The sequence below is a fragment of the Indicator indicator genome, chromosome 33 (genome assembly GCF_027791375.1).
Source record: "Indicator indicator isolate 239-I01 chromosome 33, UM_Iind_1.1, whole genome shotgun sequence".
NCBI lineage: Eukaryota > Metazoa > Chordata > Aves > Piciformes > Indicatoridae > Indicator > Indicator indicator.
Window position 1 is genome coordinate 6,473,205 of NC_072042.1, and position 19,109 is coordinate 6,492,313.

At 57.7% G+C, this 19,109-nt stretch overlaps 2 protein-coding genes across 2 annotated transcripts; one reads left to right on the forward strand and one right to left on the reverse strand.

Annotated features, from left to right (window-relative positions):
- Positions 1-151: 151 nt before the first annotated feature.
- Positions 152-1,305, forward strand: LOC128977616 (serine/arginine repetitive matrix protein 1-like). Its single transcript, XM_054395204.1, has 2 exons — positions 152-175; positions 373-1,305. Exons 1-2 carry the CDS (start codon positions 152-154, stop codon positions 1,303-1,305), a joined length of 957 nt encoding a protein of 318 aa, XP_054251179.1.
- An 11,411-nt stretch (positions 1,306-12,716) lies between these two features.
- On the reverse strand, positions 12,717-17,283 carry PAFAH2 (platelet activating factor acetylhydrolase 2). The gene is made up of 10 exons (XM_054395205.1): positions 17,194-17,283; positions 16,764-16,914; positions 16,400-16,496; positions 16,178-16,246; positions 15,406-15,520; positions 14,021-14,134; positions 13,592-13,683; positions 13,308-13,478; positions 13,037-13,185; positions 12,717-12,811 (listed from the first exon to the last, which is right to left on the reverse strand). Exons 1-10 carry the CDS (start codon positions 17,281-17,283, stop codon positions 12,717-12,719), a joined length of 1,143 nt encoding a protein of 380 aa, XP_054251180.1.
- Positions 17,284-19,109: the final 1,826 nt, after the last annotated feature.

The window sequence follows — 19,109 nt, forward strand, 5'->3', positions numbered from 1 at the left end:
CGACGTGCCTCTCTGAATTAAAATGGGGCACACCACAGGACGGTACACCCAGGACTCCTGCTGCTACCAAAGAATCTTAAACACACATCGAACTCCTTTAAAATTCAGTTTTATTTTCACAGCTGAAACCCGATGCTGCACATCACCACCGATGGGGGGGCACGCACGCCGCCCTGTATCACTTATTAAACGAGGACGTAGCAAGAAAAAGGCCATCAAACGTCTTAAAAAAAAAAAAATCCCCCTCCCCCGATTTTTAAATCGAGCCTAAGGCAGCGGCTGGGTGGTTGCGCGGACCCGATCGGGTGGTGCTAGGACCCCGCAGCCCCCCGGGCCCCCAGCGGTTCCACCCCTCCCACTAACAGCCAATAGGAGCCGAAGCCTTCGCGCGGTAGGGCGGAGGCCCCGCCCCATCACCGCACGCGCCTTCCTCACCGCACCGAATTCAAACGGCCGGAGAGAGCGCGCGCGCGCGCCCGCCTGCCCGCGCGCGCGGGGGGCTCGGGGGAGGGCGGGGCCAACGGTAACATCCGGGTACCTGCCGCCCCCCGCCGCAGGTGCGGACCCGGGCCCCCGCCTCCGCCCCGGGTGAAACGAAGGGAGGGAGAAAAGCGGGCGGGGGGGGGACGACACGGACACACAAACGAGACGACGACGCCGGACACCCCCCGCCTCACCCCACCGCCACTAAACGGGGCTCGGCGGCGGGTCTTTGGGTTCGATGGCGTCGGGGCGCGGCTGCCCGGGCGCCGCCCCTTCCCCACTAACAATGGCGGGGTCCTGTCAGGCAGAGGAGGGGGCGCCGCTGCCGCCGCCAGTAGGGCGTCGCCCCTCACAGAGCGTAGCCCGCTCCCGGGACAAAGGACACCCCCATCCCCACCGAGATTCGGAGAGCTAGGGACGCGCCCCCCGTCCATTGTCTCCCGTCCCTTTGTCACCGCGACGGCCGAGAAGCGGGCGGCGGAAGGGGATGCGACCCTCTCAAGGAAAAGGGGCAAAAAGAGTAGGCGTGGGACACCCCTCCTCAAATACCCGCAAATGTCTGTGGATCCCCAAAGGCTACCCCTCACGCTGACCCCCATCCTCATCCCCCTCTGCTGCAGCACCGCCGCCCATCTCACTGAGCGCCGGAGCCCCACGGGACCACCTCCCTGCCCTGCTCCTTCTCAAGCCCCGGAGGGGCTGCGGACTCCCCAATACCGCCCGCAGCCCCGCCGCGCACCCACCTTCCCGCTCCGCCGCTCCAGCCACACTCCGCTCCCGCCCGCCCCGCCGCGCACAAAAGCGCCAAACAATGGCACGTGACCCGACCCGCCCCGCCTCCATTGGCTCAGCGCGGCGGCACGTGCCGCCCGCTACAGGGGGGACTGGGGAGGGGGCGCGCGCCCCCTCCCACCCTCTCTCCTGCCGCCCCGGTGCATGCCGGGAGGCGTAGTCCGCCAGGGGCGGGCGGGGGCGGCGCGGGGCAGCTACCCCCGAGACCCGGCCGGGCCCAGGAGCAGGGTGCGGGACCGCGCCGCGACGTCTGCCGCCTGCACTGGCCGCTCCGGGGTCCTGCGCCCTGCTGCGTCGCCGTCTCCGCCCGTACCCGCAGGGCTGAGGGACTCCCTTTGTCTCCCACCGCGGTGGTGGGGAGGAGCGGGGTCCCGGTGGTCAGGGTCGCCTGTCCCCTCGCGGGGTGTGTGGTGGGTTCGGGTGGTCGCCTCGGAGCTGGGCATGGACCTCAGAGCCACGGTAATCTCAGGGCCATGGGCACCTTGCTCGGTGTCACCCAGGCACCTCGTGGCCATGGCCACTTGACTCAGGACCATGATCACCTCGGGGCTATGGTCACCTCCTTCGGGACCATGGACAGCTCATGGCCTTTGGCCACCTCAAGGTCATCACCACTTACCTGGAGGCCACAGTCACCTTGAGGCCATGGTCACTTCAGGGCTTGTCAGTGTTCCTGGGGCTATGGTATGCTTAGGACTCTTGGTCATCCTCAAGTGGCTCACCACGTTCCCTTGGGTACCAAAGGAGCCCCAAAGGAGCTCTGAGGGTCTGCCAACCTGTTCATCCCACAGCCCCTGGCAGTGTATTCTGGGGGACAGCCACTCGGCCACCTTAGGGGTGACACTAGCAAGCTTAAGCACATCATGTGTGTACCCAATGGCCCCCTCAAGACCTTCTGTCCTTGTCCCACAGGCTGCATTGCCAGCACTTCCCAGAATAATGCCATTCCCAAGTGCAGGTCAGGGATTTGCTCCCAGATATGCTTTACATGACCCAGCTGCACATTCACACCTTCCACATAAACCTCTCCTGCCCAATCCCCCTGGCAGCTGCCATGTTCCAGACACTCAAGTCACACCAAGAGCCAACATGCAGGTGGCTGGAGACCTGCACAAGCCCTGCTGCAAAGAAAGGACTTCCCTGGGGGGACCCACCCTTGTTGTGCACACTCTTACCCCCACCCCCCCCAGGATTTTGCCCCCCAAAGCAAGCAATCCTACCTTGAGGAATGTTAATATTGTGACAGAAAGGCATCAAGCTTTCAAAACAGAGATTATTTTAACCACTTGCCCTGGTTTTTGGTGGTTGGGTTGTGATTTTTTTTTGCTGATCTGACGTCTATTTCCATGGAAACCACATCCAGGCACTGAGCTGCTAGAATTGGGAGAGGTTTCTGCTGGAGCATCTCGCTGGGCATGGACAGAGCCATTTTCCAGCAGCATTGTAGAACCTTTTCTTGTGGGGGATTGAAAATATTTCCACTTCAAAGTGCTGCTTGGCCCTTCAGGGTCGTGCCTGGTACACTGATGGGGTTCCCTGTCTCAACACTGTGTCGAGATCACATCCCCAACAAACAGGTTTTTAATGGAACCATCTTGAGTCCTTGGATGAAACTGCATCAAAACATTGCTGGAAGACAAAGCAGCCAAGAGAGCCTTGCCACCAGCCTGTGTTTTACTTTGTCATTTATTAATTAGCATCCCTGTAAATCAACAGTGGGTTGGATGCTTTGATATTAACACTTGGGAGGAAAAGCAAGGAGCTTATCCTGGGATCAGGCAGGATTTCCCAGAGCAAACAAGGCTTCCTGGGATTGGGGCTTTGTGTTTGCTGCCTGGGTGACTGCCTTTAGTCAGTCCTGTCCCCTCCACATCTCCTCCACCCCAGGAGAGAGGCTGAGAGAGGAAATATCATTGACTGCTTTAGAAGAAGGGCTGCAGGCTGAGATAAAACCAGGAGGCATGCAGGGGCTGCTCTCAGTCTGATTTCCTGGGCTCCTCACAGGGAAAAATAAAAAAAAAAAAAAAAAGAGAGAGAGAGGGGAGGGGAAAAAAAGACCTGCATGCAACTTAGCTTCCTTTGCAGGTTGGTTTTGAAGCTAAAAATATCTCTTTCAGGCAAGAGCTCTCCGATGGGAGAGGCAACACCTTCTGTGGATGTCTCATAAAGCATTTCTTGACGAGAGGCACTGAGCTGGGACTCAGATTTGGGATCCTTCCTCAGCTCTGGCATTTTCCACGCTGTGCCACTTCAGTGGAGACTCTTCAGCAACCCCTTTACAGCACCTGCCAGGACTGCTTCCAGTTTAAAGCCAAACCTTTGAGTTTTGTGGTGCTACACAGAGCAGCTATCAGCAGCTGGGAAGGCATCGAGGCCAGCTCTGGGTCTGGCCTCACTGCGGGAGTGTGGTTTTATTTCTGGGGACCATTTGATGAAGCCCATTTTTTTGTGAGGCATTTCTTTTGGGTCTGATCTCAAGGAGAATGGGGAAATCTCTGAAAAGCTTTCATTGAGTTTGCCTTTGATTTGTGCTTGTTGACACATTTGCTGTGGCTCTTAGCAGACTCCTCCTGCATGGAGCCTCCAGGTGAGTGGCTGTGGTAGGTTTTGTCTGCTGGAGTCCTCATCACCACCAGGAGCCTGTTGCTGGAGCTCCAGTTTGCCAAAAACAAAACCAAATCTCAAACCCCAACAAGCAGCCATAGGAGAATTTCCCTGCAATGTAGAATCATGGAATGGTTTGGGTGGGAAGGGACCTTTAAAGCTCATCCAGTCCAACCCCTCTGCAGCCAGCAGGGACAGCCCCACCCAGAGCAGGTTGCTCAGAGCCACAAACAACCTGCCCTGGGATGGTTCCAGGGATGGGGCAGCTCCCACCCCTCTGGGCAACCTGGGGCAGGCTCTCACCACCCTCAGTGTCAAACATTTCTTCCTTCTCTCCAGTCTGAATCTCCCTCTAGTCTAAACCCATCCCTCCTTGTCCTGTCCCAACAGGCCCTGCTCAAAAGTCCATCCCCAGCTGTCTGCTCAGCCCTTGAAGCACTGAAAGGCCACCAGAAGGTCTCCCTGCAGCTGCTCTTCTCCAGGCTGACCATCCTGGCCACACAGCAGAGGGCTTCCAGCCCTCCCAGCATTGCTGTTGGCCTCTCCAACAGGTCCCTGTCTGTGCTGAGGACTCCAGATTGGAATCATCTCCTAAGGGAAGCAGTGGAATGCCCTGCCTTGGGCAGCCTGAAGACTCAGCTGGACAGACTGCTGGAGCAGCTCATTGCAGCTCCACCATCACCTGGAAAGGTTGGACGAGATGATCCTTGGGGGCCCTTCCAGCCTGGCATTCTGGGATTTTGTGATGCAGCCAAGCTGCTGATAACTGCACCCAGTCCAGATCACAACTGCACCCAGTCCAAATCTTTGCCCACTAACAGGTCAGGGAGGAGTTGTTCTGGGCACAGCCCAGGCATGGCTGAGGTTCAGCATCTCTACTCTTGGTGAATCAGATCAGCCAAGGTCCCATGGGGGAGGACTCTGTGTCTATGTGGTGCTCAGATTTAGCAGGGAGATTAAAGCCTCTCCTCTGATGTGCTTATCAAAACACCCCACAAAGAGGGTGACACAATTAGGTGACAACTCAGCCCACGGCAGCTCTTTTAACTTGCAAAAATATTTAATCTCCAATAAGGAAAAACCCAAACCCTCTGCTTTCTGAGCATTAAACTGCCAGCCTTAAGCACTCCTGGCCTGACAGCTTATTTGTTCAGCAGAGGATGTTTTAGAGCACCTTGGGTAAGTCATCTCAGCAAGGCTTTGCCAACAGTCACTGCACAACCCCCTGGAAGGAGGCTGGAGCCAGGTGGGGCTCACAGAATACATCTGGTTGGAAGAGACCTCAAAGCTGATCCAGTCCAACCCTTGACGCAGCACTGAAGGGTTAATGCTAAACCCTGTCCCTAAGAGCCAGCTCCAAGTGATAGGGCAAGAAGAATTGGCTCTAAAGTGATAGGATAAGAGGAACTGACTCTAAATTTGGGAGGTTTAAGTTGGACATTAGAAGAAATTTCTTCCCTGAAAGGGTTCTCCAAGCCTGGCCCAGGCTGCCCAGGGAGGTAGCTGAATGCCCATCCCGAGAGGTGCTTCAAAGAGGCAGAGCTGTGGTGATGAGGGCCATGGGTTAGCCCCAGCCTTGGTAGAGAATGGTTGGACTCTTACAGGTCTTTTCCAGCCCAAAGGATTCTGTGATTAGCAAAAGTTCATTTTAAGGCCAGAAATCCACTCTGCTACTTGACCTGAGTCAATCAGCTGAGGGATTTGATAAAGAATCTGCTAGGGGAAGAAGCAATCTAAAGAAACTCCTTCAAGGCTGAGAGAAGGCCACAAGATTTCTTTGCCTTTTTGTTCCTCAGTCCTTGCATTAACCTCCAGCAGCTTTTTTTCCCCTCCACACTGCAGCTCATCCATCTCCACACTGGCTGCACTGACCTGCTGCTGCCTGCCAGAGGTCTCACCAGGAGAACCAGGGGCTGCAAAGGTCTCACTGCTCTTCAGAGCCAAAGAGATTTGAATCCAAATGCAGCCAAGGAGCCCAGAGGATTGCAGAAGAAAATCAGGAAGGCATTCAGGGAGTGTCTCCCTCACAGTGAAAGCTCTTGCACAGGCAAGAAAGGTTTAATGCTGCAGGAATCATCTCTACTGTGAAGAAAGGCTGAGAGGTATGCGGCTGTTCAGTCTGGAGAAGGGAAGGCTGAGAGGGATCTGATCAATGTCTATCAATACCTGAGGGGTGGGTGTCAGGATGGAGGTGCCAGGATCTGTTGGGTGGTGCCCAGTGACAGGACAAGGAACAAGAGGTACAAGCTGGAGCTCAGGAGGTTCCACCTTAACATGAGGAGAAACTCATTTGGTGTGAGGGTGCTGGAGGCTTGGAGCAGGCTGCCCATAGGGGTTGTGGAGTCTCCTTCTCTGGAGACTTTCCAACCCCACCTGGATGTGTCCCTGTGTGCCCTGCCCTGGGTCACTCTGCTCTGGCAGGAGGGTTGACCTGGATGATGTTTCAAGGTCCCTTCCAGCCCCTACCATTCTCTGGTTCTGTCAATATTTGTTTACTGGAGGTGTCCAGCCTGATCCTGGATTTATGCTGAGCACCCTCACTAAGAAGCTGTTCCCTTCCCACTGCACTTGGCAGTGTGCTGCAGGAAATGATTTAGGCTTGGGGTTTTTTTTGCAGCTCAGACAGGTCCCCCCCAGCTTCCACTGCTAGTTTGGGTTCTGAGGCAGTCACTCCAACTCACTTCATTCCTGCAGAAAATGAGACAAGGAAAAGCTCTCTCCACAGATGGTGCTTGCAGCAGAGGAGAGGAAAATCATCTCCCAGGGGCAGCAGTGGAGTGCCCTGAACTGGAGAGGCTGCTGGGGCAGCTGACTGCAGCTCCCCCATCACCTGGAAAGGTTGGAGCAGATGATCCCTGGGGGCCCTTCCAGCCTTGCACTCTGTGACAATATCCATCAACTGCTTGGGCTTTGGGGCAATAACCTGGCAGGTGACACTCACCTCTTCGAGTGCAGTCCTGGGACTGTGCTGCCTGGTAGCCAAACCTGAGGGCTGGCAGGGCAGAACAATTCTGTGAGCTTCCAAGGAGCTAAAGACAAAATCCCCACAAGATCTCTTCTGTCCTTGCAAAAAACAAACCCTTCTGCAACCCACTGAGATGGTGACAGAGCCTCGAGGAGTGGCACCCACATGTGGGCACCTTCACTCTGGCTGCAGCCAGGACACTGAAGCAGGTCTTGGTCTTTCTCCTACCCAGAGAGCTCTGCTTGCAATCCAAGCAGGGCAAAGGGAGCAGAATTCCCTTCCCAGGCTGCTGGTGGATCTCCTGGCCTGGTTTTGTTTCTTTGTTTGCTAAGAAATGAGTTTTTACAGGACCAAACTCCTTCTGTGCCTCAGCTTAGGCTTCTCTCCCAGCTTTGAGCTCCATGAGGCAGCCCCTGCCCCTCTCTGATGCATATGCGTAAGGCTCAGTGACAGGAATTCCACAAGTTTCTTGCAAACAGATGGCTGGGGAGAAGCAGGAGCGAGGAAAAGGCTTCAGCAGAAGCTCAACTATTATTAGAGACCAGAGACTTCACACCAGGGAGAGCTATGGCAGGCACCATTTCAGAGCTGGCTCTTGCTTCCTGGCACCAGCAGATCCTCCAAGACACTGAGCTGTGGTTGTCCTCTTCTGGAAGCTACCTGCCCACCCTCAGGACAGACCTGTGTGTGTGGCTTCTGGCTCCCACCCTCCACCACCACCCCAGGAGAGCTGCCCAGAGATCTCCCCACATTGCTTCCCCCCCACACCTTCTTGCTCCCAGCTAAGCCAGGAGCCTCGACCCCTTTTCTCTGCAGCCTCACTGCTTTTTCCCCTTTCTGCTCCCAACCAGAATCCACAAAATTTGCATTTCCCATATGGAGCACCAAGAGCTTTTGCTATTTTCAGGGAAGCTCAGAAACAACTCAAAAATAACCACGCTGCAGAGAGCTGCAGCACCCAGCCACAGGGAGAGGCAGAGGGACACCAGAGAAGGATTTCTGCTCGAGGTTTTGGGGGGGGTTTGGGAGGGGTTGTGTGTGTGAGAGCCAAGAGCAGAGGCCCTGATTGGATTTTAGAAGCATCAGAGGCAGCCATTTCAGCTGGGATAGAGCAAAGCAGGCAGTGTGATTTTTGACAGCCACATGGAACGGCATTGGGAAGGCATAAAATATTCAGCAGGCAGAGAAAATTCCAGGGAAGGCTTTTTGAAATACAAAAGGGGTGGGGAGGTGAGGAAGCAAAGCTGGGGATGGCATCAATTATCCCCCAGTTTCTAATTAGCCCCTGGAATCCAAAGCAGCGATGCAGCTCGTGGAGCCTTTTGTGCTATTAATACTTCCCTGGCGTGACAGAGTTAAAAATATTCCCAACCCTTCCCAGAGAGAATGTGACTTGGAAGTGTCACAATGGGAGGAGTTCAGGGATGGAAATCCTCTTAAAGGAATATGGCTGATGTCAAACAAACAACCCCAAGGAGCTTCTAACAATAAGGTCTCCTCGGAGCCCTTCTCCTCTCCAGACTGAGCAACTCTCTCAGGCTGTCCTCACAGTAGAACAGCTCCAGCCCTCTGCCCATCCTCATGGTCCTTCTCTGGACACCTTCCAGCACCTCCAGATCCTTCTTGTGCCATGGGGCTTCAGAACTGGATGCAGTGCTCCAGGTGGGGTCTCAGCAGAGTGGAGCAGAGGGGGAGAATCACCTACCTGGCCCTGCTGGTGCCCCATGCTGGGTCCCCAGGCTCTGCCCACCTGGCAGAGCCCTGGTCCTGCCCTGTCCCTTGGCATGGGAGGAGCTGCTGCTTGGGAAGATGAGAAACTGGAGTTGAATCCTTTGTGGCTGTGAGCATCCAGGGTGCTCAGTTCAGGGCAGCCTTGCAGCCCACACAGGAGATGATAACAAATTCTCTTTGGAGATTAAGAAACTCAGATTTCAATTTTTTTTTTTTCCCCCCAGAACTTCACCCAGAGCAAAGCTGTGATTTTGCCAACAAAGAAACCAACATCAAAACAAGCAACTACTCACCAGCCAAAGGAACCTAAGGAGCTCTGCTCAGCAGGGTGCTGCCCAGGGTTGGGTCAGGAGCGAGGGCAGCCCTGCTCCTGCTTCCACACTGCTCTCCTGGGCTGCTCTGATGGCCCACAGCTGGACACTGAGCTCCTCTAGCAGAGCTGGAGTGGATCTCCCTGCACACCCCTGGGCTTAGCTTGCAGGGCTGTGGACCTTCAGGAGCTGTTGTGAATCCAGGCCTTACTATTTTCCTTTAAAATACAAGAAACAACAAAAAAAACCCCAAACCCAACCCAACCCAAAGCAAAGCCCACGCCAGTGTCAGGGTAATTACAAGGAGGCTCTAACACATGTCTCAGTTTGCATTAATTAAATCGACAGGGAGGCTTCACTCAAGTAAATGAGGTTGTGGGTTTGGTTTCTCTCTTTTTTTGGGGGGGTTTGTTTTTTTTTTTTTTTCCCTTCCCTTAGCAGCAGCAAGGGCTGTAGCTGCTAACTCCAGTTTGCTGCATGCATGTGCGGTGGGCTGGGGATGGGGAGGGAGCTGCTGCTGGAAGGGGCTTCCCAGGAGGGAGGCAGCCACAGGCAGCATGAGCTGGGGGTGGGGAGGGTGAGGAGAGGACTCCCAGCTCGAAGGAACGAAGTGCTCCAAGCTGGGGCTGTGCCGACACTCGCATTGCAGAGTGGAAAAGCTTTGAAGCCCAAGGCGGTGGGAGAGGGGAGGTTGCTCAGCTGAGATAAGCTGTGGGAAAGGGGAATGTGACCATTCACAGCCCAGGCAGGCTGCAGGCACAGCTGTGAGGGGAATATCAATGGGCAGTGGGGTTGGGCTGCTTCGTTTTTAAAACCACCAGGGTGAATATTAAAGATCAAACCCATCGAGATGCTCTGCTGGCAGTGAATCCCTTTCCAGCCCCCTGGGCTGCCACGCTGCACAGGGGTTTCCTGGGTGCCATTCCCCGCCTCCCCCCCCCCAGATGAAATGGAGTTGGTGTCTCCTTCCCATATCCCTGAGATGGAAAATGCTTCCATGGATAAAGCACGGGGGGCTTCTGGCTGTAAAACCTGCTCAGGTCCCGTTCAAACCTGAGCACCTGCAAGGACACAGCCACCCTGAGCTGCTGCTGGGGGGCAGCTGTGGGCAGATCCCCCCCAGCCTCATCACAGCCACCCTGAGCTGGTGCTGGGGAGCAGGTGTGAGCAGATCCCCCCCAGCCTCATCACAGCCACCCTGAGCTGGTGCTGGGGAGCAGGTGTGAGCAGATCCCCCCCAGCCTCATCACAACCACCCTGAGCTGGTGCTGGGGAGCAGGTGTGAGCAGATCCCCCCCAGCCTCATCACAACCACCCTGAGCTGGTGCTGGGGAGCAGGTGTGAGCAGATCCCCCCAGCCTCATCACAGCCACCCTGAGCTGCTGCTGGGGGGCAGCTGTGGGCAGATCCCCCCAGCCTCATCACAGCCACCCTGAGCTGGTGCTGGGGAGCAGCTGTGAGCAGATCCCCCTCAGCCTCATCACAACCACCCTGAGCTGCTGCTGGGGGGCAGCTGTGGGCAGATCCCCCCCAGTCTCATCACAGCCACCCTGAGCTGCTGCTGGGGGGCAGCTGTGGGAAGATCTCCCCCAGCCTCATCACAGCATCACAGAGTTGGTTTGGTTGGAAGAGACCTTTAAGACCACCCAGTCCAACCCTCAACCCAGCACTGCCAGGGCACCACTAACCCATGGCAGCCTGGGCCAGGGCTTGCCAACCCTTCTGGAGAAGAAACTATTCCTCACATCCAGCCTAAACCTCCCCTGGTGCAAGCTCCAAATCTTCCTCTTCTCCTTCCTCCCATTTCTTTTCCCAGGAAAGGCTCTAATCCTGGACTCCTGCTTTTTGCCAGGAAACCTTCCAGCATGGCACATCCAAGCCTGGGGCACCCCAAAGACTGGAGGGGTCTCTGTCCCTGCCTGGGAAACGCTGGCTCCAGCAGAGCTGTCCCCAACCTCTCTTTCCAATCTCCCAGGCCCAGCAAAGCAATCCAGGAAAAGTGGGATGTGGGGAAAATCTGCTGAAGGGCTTTGAACACCTCCTGAGGAGCAGCTGAGGGAGCTGGGGGTGTTCAGTCTGGAGAAGAGGAGGCTGAGGGGAGACCTCATTGCTCTTTACAGCTCCCTGAGAGGGGGCTGCAGCCAGGTGGGAGTCAGTCTGTTCTCACAGGCAGCTAATGCCAGGACAAGAGGAAACAGCCTCAGGTTGCACCAGGGGAGGTTCAGGTTGGACATAAGGAACAATTTCTTCCCAGCAAGGGTTCAGGCACTGGCCCAGGCTGCCCAGGGAGGTGGTGGATTCTTCATCCATGGAGGCATTTAAAAGCTGCATGGATGTGGTGCTGAGGAATGTGGTTTCATGTCAGTGACTTAGCAGCAGGGGTGGGATTGTGAGCTCCAGGTGAGTGGTTGGGCTTGAAGATCTCAAGGGTCTCTCCCAGCCTCAGCAGCTCTCTGGAAACACTTTCCCTGGGTGCTGCAGCAGGGATTTGTGCCACATCTTCCACACATGCTGCCTTGAGGCTGGAGCATGTAATGGAGGAAAGTGCTGCTCACAAGAGGAGCCTGATTGAAGAGGTGGCTCCAGGCTGGATTTGAAAGCAGAAGCAGCAAGGCAGTGAAGTAAGAAAATGCTCAGAGGGGGCTCCTGCAGCCCCACATCCCACAGAGAGCAGAGAGAGGCTGATGGAGTAGAGGGATGAGGGTTCTTGCCCTGCCCAGGGGATGCCAGGACTTTTTTTGGACTCTCCTCTTCCTTCTGGTGGGGTTTTCCTCCAGAGAAACAAAGACATTTGGGAATTGTGGGCACAGAGGCTGGCTCTGGAGCCGGGATCAGAGGGCTGCAAGCTCCTCTACTTCTCCAACCCCATGAGCACTGGGGATGGGGACAAGCAGCTCTCTGTGACCTGAAGGGTTAATGACTGTCAGAGTGCCCCTCCTGAAAGCCCTTACATAAGAGTCTTGCAGAATTTATAGCCTGCCTCAGCTGTGCCCTGCCACCGAGCTGCTCCCCTGGAGCTGCCAGCGCAGATCCCTGGCCGTGCTAATTCAGGGAGGAAAATGGGATTTGATTTCTGCACCAGTCACTGTCTCTCACTGTTAAAAAGGGACCTGATGGGTTCTGCTCATCCCCCTCCTGGCTCACCCACACCATTCACCACAGGCATCGACCTTGAATGTCCCCCACCCTCGATCAGCATCTCAGCAGAGCCTGAGGCGCTCTCGGCGGTCGCATCCCAGCCCTGCTCCCAGGGTGTAAAACAGTTAACAAACGAAACTCATCTGGAAGCCTCACAAGCACCAGGGGCTTGTGGTCCTCTTCACAAGCAGCTCTTTGTGTCACTGGAGAGCAGAGGAGATGTTGAAAGATGTCCTCTCTGCTGCTGCTGCACAGCTCTGCACCTTCCCCCAGGGCCATCCTGCAGCATCCTCAGCCCCGGGACTCAACTATGAGCAGCCAGGGGCCACCAGCAGGGTGAGGATGTGGCTGGCACAGTGGCACAAACCTGGGCACCAGAGGAGTGAGATGCTGCTTTTCCATTCCCTTTTCTTCCCCTAGGAGAAGAGCTTTGCTGGCACCTCAGGCCCAAGTGACAGCCAAGTTGGTCTCTGTCCCTGAGGATTTTATTTCTGTAGCCCCACAGCCCTCACCGCAGGCTCCCTCCAGCAGGGACGGATCTCCTGGCAGGCTCCTTCAGGCACATCCCATGAGCATGGGCTTCAGGTCTTGCCCTCCCCATGGGTCTCCCCATGCCCTCCTGCCTGGCTCAGTCTGGACAGGCAGAAGCCACTTCCCCAGAGCCTGGCTCCCACTGGTGACATCTGAGCAGGCTACAGGTGGGAGTGGGTGAAAGGTGCCCCTGGAACCAGCGAGTCTCCAATGCCTTCCAGGAGCTTTTCCCACTGACTGAAGTCCTCTTCCAGGTCTGTATGGGGCAGAGATGGTGGCAGGGTTACTACAGTGACTGTCAGCCCAGCTCCAGGAGCAAAGCAGGAGCAGCCCCCAGGCCACTTTGCTTTGTGCAATGGGGATGGGAAGCACCAAACCCAAGCCCAGGCAGGCAGCAGCCACCCCGCAGCCTCCTGCTCGCAGGGAAGCTCTTGTGCCCCCCTCAGCCCCCAGCCAAGTTGCCCCCCACCCCGTGCCATACCGAGATGCCTCTGCAGGAAGGCCAGAGCTGCCTGGCTGGTGATGTCCAGACACTTGTAGGGGTCCAGAGTCCCTCTTGCTTTGAAGATGAGGCTGATGAGCTTCCCAGTGAGGAAGCTGAAGTCGGTGTGGCTCTGGTGCACAGTGCCTCTGGGACAGGGAAGGGATTGGGCTTCAAAGGGAGCTGGGGAGAGCTTCTCCTGCTGGGACACAGCTTGCAGGTGCTCCCAGGAGGCTCCTGGCAGGGTGGTTTCCCCCAGCCCCTGACTCACAGGATGGTGATAATTTTCGTCTGGCTGTTTCTGGAGCTCAGCCTCTTCATCCTGGCAATGCTGTCTGGCGTCTGGAACGTCTCAGTGTTGATGAAGAGCACAGGCTTGGGCACCTCCGGGTACAGAGCATTCTCCAGGGGGAACATCCAGGCGTCGAGAGCCACCGCACACCTGCAGCGGGGGACACCCAGCACTGCCACCCACACCACCGCTTCCCTTCCCACCAGGAGGGAGCCACCTGTCCCCAGAGCCTCCCGTGGCTCCTCAGCCTGGCTGGTACTCACCTGAAGCTGGGCTCTTTCACCAAGGCCAGCACTGCTGTCACCCCGCCGAAGGAATGGCCTACGGCAGCCACCTTGGTCGCATCGATGCTGTCCTGCAAACAGCAGAAGGCTGAGGAGCCTGTGCCCAAACCTCAGAAGGTTCCTCCATTAAGGCAGGAAAAGCCAAGAGGAGAAGATGAGCAAAGCTGGGTTCCATTCCCCTGCTGGTGTAACAGGACCCAGCTTCTTCCCATGCATGGGGAAGACAAAGGAAAAGAGAGGCACGGAGCAGCCCAGATGTGGAAAGCTGCAGCTGTGCACAGCCCCTGCATGTCCCAGGAGGAAAAGTCTCACACAGCAAGGACTAATCCTGCCAGCAAAGGGCACCCAGACTGGTGGCCCGTGGCTGGCACCCGTGGCTGGTCCCTCAGCACAGCCAGACCCAGATACCTTCAGCACAGAGAGGTCGAAGTCCTGGTGCAGGACGTTGGGGACGGATTCACCGTGGCTGATGCCCCGGAGGAGCTGCAGCACTCGCACACATTCCTCTGCTCGCTGGTGGATCTGGGGGGAGAGTTGCCCCTTCCCTGGTGAATCTACCTCCTCCACCCCACAAGTTTTGGGGCCAGATCCTCCCCTTGGGTGTCCACCCATGCTCATCCCTCCAAAACTGCAGCGCCCAGAGCCCACAGGTGAGCAAGGAGGCTGCAGCACGGTGGGGACGCCGTGGAGTTATTGGAAGGTTTCTGTCTTGGGTTGTTCTGAATTCAGCTCATCTGACAGCTCAGAGGGCAGGAGAGGAGCACAAGACCTCTGCTCTGGGCAGGCAGAGCCCAGGTTCCTCACCTTGCTGAAGCCATCCATCAATGCAAACACCCACAGGGAGCCCAGACCCACCCCAGCTGCCAGGAGCCAACCTGGATGTCAACCCAGCTCAGGGGCTCCACCCAGGAGCAGCTCAAAGCCCCAAACCACCAATTTTAAGGGGAAGAATCCCTGACCTAGAGCCACTCTGGGACTAGGTCCTCTGCCCTGCTAAGGACACAAATGCTGTTGGCTGTGCACATCTAAAAACCTTCCCCTGCGAGGTGACAAGTGACAAAAAAACTGAGCTGAAAACCTCTCTCTGCTCCTCCCTGCTCCCTCTAGCACAGGAGATGCTGCAGCTGAGCCTGACCTGGCAACTGTCTCCCTCTGTTTACAATTTATTTCTCCTTCACCCTCAGCATTGATGCTCCTGGGCTGCTCTTTACAGGCAAACTGTCTCCCTCCTTTGTACAGTGTGCTGTGAGGTGGAGCACGCCCAAAAAAATCACAGCCTGGGAGGTGATTTCAGGCTGCCAAAAGCAGCTCTAACCACTGCATTCCCTGGAGAGCTTTCCTGCACCTCACTGTTGTCCTTTTAAACAAGGCAGAAAGGGGCTGGGGGTGTTCAGCAGGAAACCTTCCTGCTCCCCAGCAAGCAGCTGTCTGGGGTCAGCCCAGGGAGACAAAAGTCAGAGGGGGCACAAAGCCAGCAGCAGGTCCAGAACCCTGCTGGGCTGGGCAGAGAGCCTGGTTCTCCCCAGGGTAGTGATGACATTAAGCATCTGAGGACATGGCAAAGCCCAGCCTGGCTCAGCTGGAGCTGGACACAAGGCCTCCATGCAAAGGAGAGGAACAGGTTGCACAGATTGTCCTCAGCTTGCCAGGAGAGAGCTCAGCCCCAGCATCACAGCAGTATGGGTTTGGGAAGGACAGGAGAGGAAGATGCCAGGAATGAAGGGGACAGCTCAGCTTGGCAGGAGAGGTTTCACACCTGCCCAGTTGCCCACCCTTAACCCTCACCCTGGTACCTGCTTTTTTCGGAAGTAGAACTCCTTCTGCCCCTGGGGCACCTGCTGGAAAGGGATCCACTCCTCTCTGCCAGGCTCTGCTCTGCAGAAGTAGGTTGTGGAGGCAGAATGGTCCCTGCAGCAGCAGGGAGATGTGTCACAGGGGCACCACACCCTGCCAGCCCCATCAGAGAGTCCCAGAATCCTTTTGGTTGGCAAAGACCTTCAAGATCACCCAATCCAGCCCTCAACCCAGCACTGCCAGGCTGCCACAAACCCATGGACCTCAGCACCACATCTCCACAGCTCTGAAACCCCTCCAGGGATGGGGACTCCACCACTGCCCTGGGCAACCTGGGCCAGAGCTTGACAACCCTTCTGTGGAAGAAATTGTTCCTCATGGCCAACCTAAACCTCCCTTGGTGCAATTTGAGGACATTTCCTCTCATCTTGTCCTTTGTTACCTGGGAGAAGAGCCCAACCCCCACCTGGTTCCAGCCTCCTCTCAGGGAGCTGCAGAGAGCCACGAGGTCTCCTCTCAGCCTCCTCCAGACTGAACGCTTCCAGCTCCCTCAGCTGCTCCTCCCCAGCTTTGTTGCCCTTCTCTGGACCCTCTCCATCCTCTCAGTGCCCTTCTTGGAGTGAGTGGCTCAAAACTGACCCAAATATTTGAGATGCAGCCACACCAGTGCCCACTGAAGGGGCACAATCCCTGTGCCAGTCCTGCTGGGCACACCATGGCTGCTAGAAAGCCACCATGGCTGCTGAATCCTGCAGGGAGCAGGGCACACACCTGTGCTCCAGCGATGCCACCACAAAGCCCCAGGATGCCAGCTCCGAGCAGACCGAGGAGTACAGGGTCCTGACAAGGAGAGGAGCACACTCAGGGCCCTGCTGCCAGGGCAAGGCAGGTCCAAGTGGGGCCATGGGGGACCCAGGACACCTCTGTCCCCATCCCAGCTCTGGTCCTGAGCATGGGCTCAGTACTCCCAGCCCTGTTTGGGGCTCATCCTACCGGAAGGCTCCCAGGCCATGGGAGAAGATGATCAGTGGGTATGCCCTGCTGCAGGGCTTGAAGGGCCCATTCCAGCTCACTGGCACACGGCAGGAGCCTGCAGAGACAGAAGCTCCAGAGCTGTCCCAGCACTGCAGGGGGGGTCTCAGCAGAGCACAGCAGAGGGGCAGAATCCCCTCCCTGTCCCTGCTGCCCATGCTGCTGGGGATCAGCCCAGGGCAGGGCTGGCAGCGCTCGGTGCCAGCTCATGGCCAGCTTTGCACCTCCCCCAGCACCCCCAAGTCCTTCTCCACAGGGCTGCTCTCCATCCCTGCAGGCTGGGGGGATGCCCCCACGGGGGACTTGGTGCCCAGCACCCTCTTACCGAGGGCCAGGCTGACCAGGGGGGCGAACCAGCGCCGGCTGCGCTGGGTGGCATCGGCCAGCCCAGAGAAGTACTCTCGGCGCGGGATCCAGAGCGGCCGCTCGGCACCGGCCCGCGGCACACAGGGGTAGAAGAGGCGGAAGAAGAGTCCCTGGGGGAGAGAAGGGAAGAGGGCACACAGCGGTGACAACACAGAGAGGCGGTGGCCATGGCCACACCGAGCGCAGCTCTTGCAAACCGCCAGCGGGCTGCAACCTCCCTGCTGTGCCTGGAAGCCTGTCCGTGTCCCCATCTCTGTCCCGTCCCGGTCCCTGTCCCTGTCCCCGTCCCCGCCCCGGTTCCTGTCCCCGTCCCCGTCCCCGTCCCCGTGCCCGTGCCCGTCCCCGTCCCCGTCCCCGTCCCCGTCCCCGTCCCTGTCCCTGTCCCCTACCTGCTGCGTGTGCCCCACCATGACATCCGTGCAGCCCACCTGGTGAGGTCCCTTCCCCGGGGGCATTGCCAACGACTGTGCCCCCCCCATGCTGTCACGGCTGAGCCTAGAGGGAAGCACAGACTCAGGGTCCATAGCCCAATCGGGGGACACTCACTCGGATCCCCCAGGTTCCCTCACCCTCCTGCATCACCCCAGACCCCTCCCTCCAGTGCTGCTCCAGCAAATGCAGCAGCAGCAAGAGGAGAAAGCAGGCTCCCAGTGCCCAGCCCAGGCAATTCCAACCAGGCACAGACCCTTGGGGCTGCTCTGGGATGGAACTTGTGAGTTTCTCTCCTGCAGCAGGACAATGTGAGGCTCGGCAGGACCTGCCCCATGGCCACTCTGCTGAGGGGCAGCCGTCCCCATCCCTGTCCTCCCCCTGCACCCAGGGATGCTGAGGGCTTGGGGGGAGGCAGCACAGTTGGATGCTGTGGAGCTGGGGGGGCACGGGGGCTGAGAGCAGGGGGTCAGCGTGGGGCTGATGTGGCTGTCACTGCCCTGAGCACCCACAGGAAACACCGAGGACACGGAGGGGACAGAGCTCTGCACCCCCAACCCGGTGCAGAACTACAGCTCCCAGCAGACCCCGGGGCTGAGAAACCACAACTCCCAGTACAGCCCTGGCCGGAGACTACACCTCCCAGTATGCACCGAGTCTCCGGACTACACCTCCCAGTATGCGCTGGGTCCCTGGACTGCACCTCCCAGTACCCCCAGCAGAACTACAGATCCCAGAGCTTCCCAGTGCCCTTTCCCCCGAACCCTCCGGCGGCCCCAAGTGCTCTCCCCAGCACCCCCAGTTCCAGCTTCCAGTACTCCCCCAGCCAGTTCCCAGTGCCCCCCAGCTCCACCGCCAGCTCCCAGTGCTCCTTCCAAATCCCGCTGCCCTCACTTACTCCGCAGCTCCCAGTGCTCCCCAAGAACTCTGTGCCCCCCCCCACACCAGCCCCCCCTTCACTCCCGATGCCTATTCCAAGCCCTCAGGGCTCCCCCTGCTCCCAATGAGCCCCCCAGCTCTCACGCCCTAGCACCCAGTATCCCCCACTACCCCCACTCCAGTTCTCCCCGCACTCACCAGTGCACCGGGTCACAGTTCCCAGCACTCACCAGTGCGCCCTGCACTACAGCTCCCAGTGTCACCAGTGCAGGAGGCAGTTCCCAGTGTCACCAACGCAAGATGCAGCTCCCAGTCCCACCAGTGCACGATGCAGCTTCCAGTGCTATCACTGCAAATTCACAGCTCCCAGTGGCATTAATGCCAGAAGCAGCTCCCAGCGCCAAGAGTGCAAAGTCACAGCTCCCAGTGCCACCAGTACAAAGTCACAGCTCCCAGTGCCACCAGTACAAAGTCACAGTTCCCAGTGCCAACAGTGCAAAGTCACAGCTCCCGGTGCCACCAGTACAAAGTCACAGCTCCCAGCACTGCCAGTGAAGGACACAACCCCAGTTCCCCTCGCCCCCAGCCAGGTCCCCACCATGGAGGGCTCTGGGGGGCTGTGCCCACAGGCAGTACCCTGACACCAGGGTTGCCCTGTCCCTGTCTGCACCTCGGCTGGATTCCTTCCTCCCTGGGCTGGGGACTGTCCCCTTGTCTCCCCTCCCCAGAGACTCAGAGGTGTCCTGGGGCTCCTACTGCCCGTCACCATGTTCCCTGTCCTCTCTTAATCCTCTTTCCACAGCTCAGGCAGCCCCGGGCCCGCAGTAATCCCTCTGCGCCCAGGGATTAACTCCCCACGGGGCCGAGCTGCCCAAGCCTGGCAAATAAATATCCACATCAGTGCCCCCAGCACGGACCCCTGACAAAGCAGGGAAACTGAGGCAAGGGCTGGGCAGTGAGGCTGTCACTTTGTGTCCCACCTGGCTGCTGGGGCAGG

Bases quoted from the DNA above. Each gene is read 5' to 3' on its own strand.
- LOC128977616 (XM_054395204.1), top strand. From the start codon at position 152: ATGGGGGGGCACGCACGCCGCCCT. The intron at 176-372 runs GTATCACTTATT...AACAGCCAATAG, and splicing joins GGGGGCACGCACGCCGCCCT to GAGCCGAAGCCTTCGCGCGG.
- PAFAH2 (XM_054395205.1), bottom strand. From the start codon at position 17,283: ATGGGGGGGGCACAGTCGTTGGCAATGCCCCCGGGGAAGGGACCTCAC. The intron at 16,247-16,399 runs GTAGGATGAGCC...TCTCCTTGTCAG, and splicing joins CATGGCCTGGGAGCCTTCCG to GACCCTGTACTCCTCGGTCT. The intron at 13,479-13,591 runs GTGAGTACCAGC...CCCCCGCTGCAG, and splicing joins GTGAAAGAGCCCAGCTTCAG to GTGTGCGGTGGCTCTCGACG.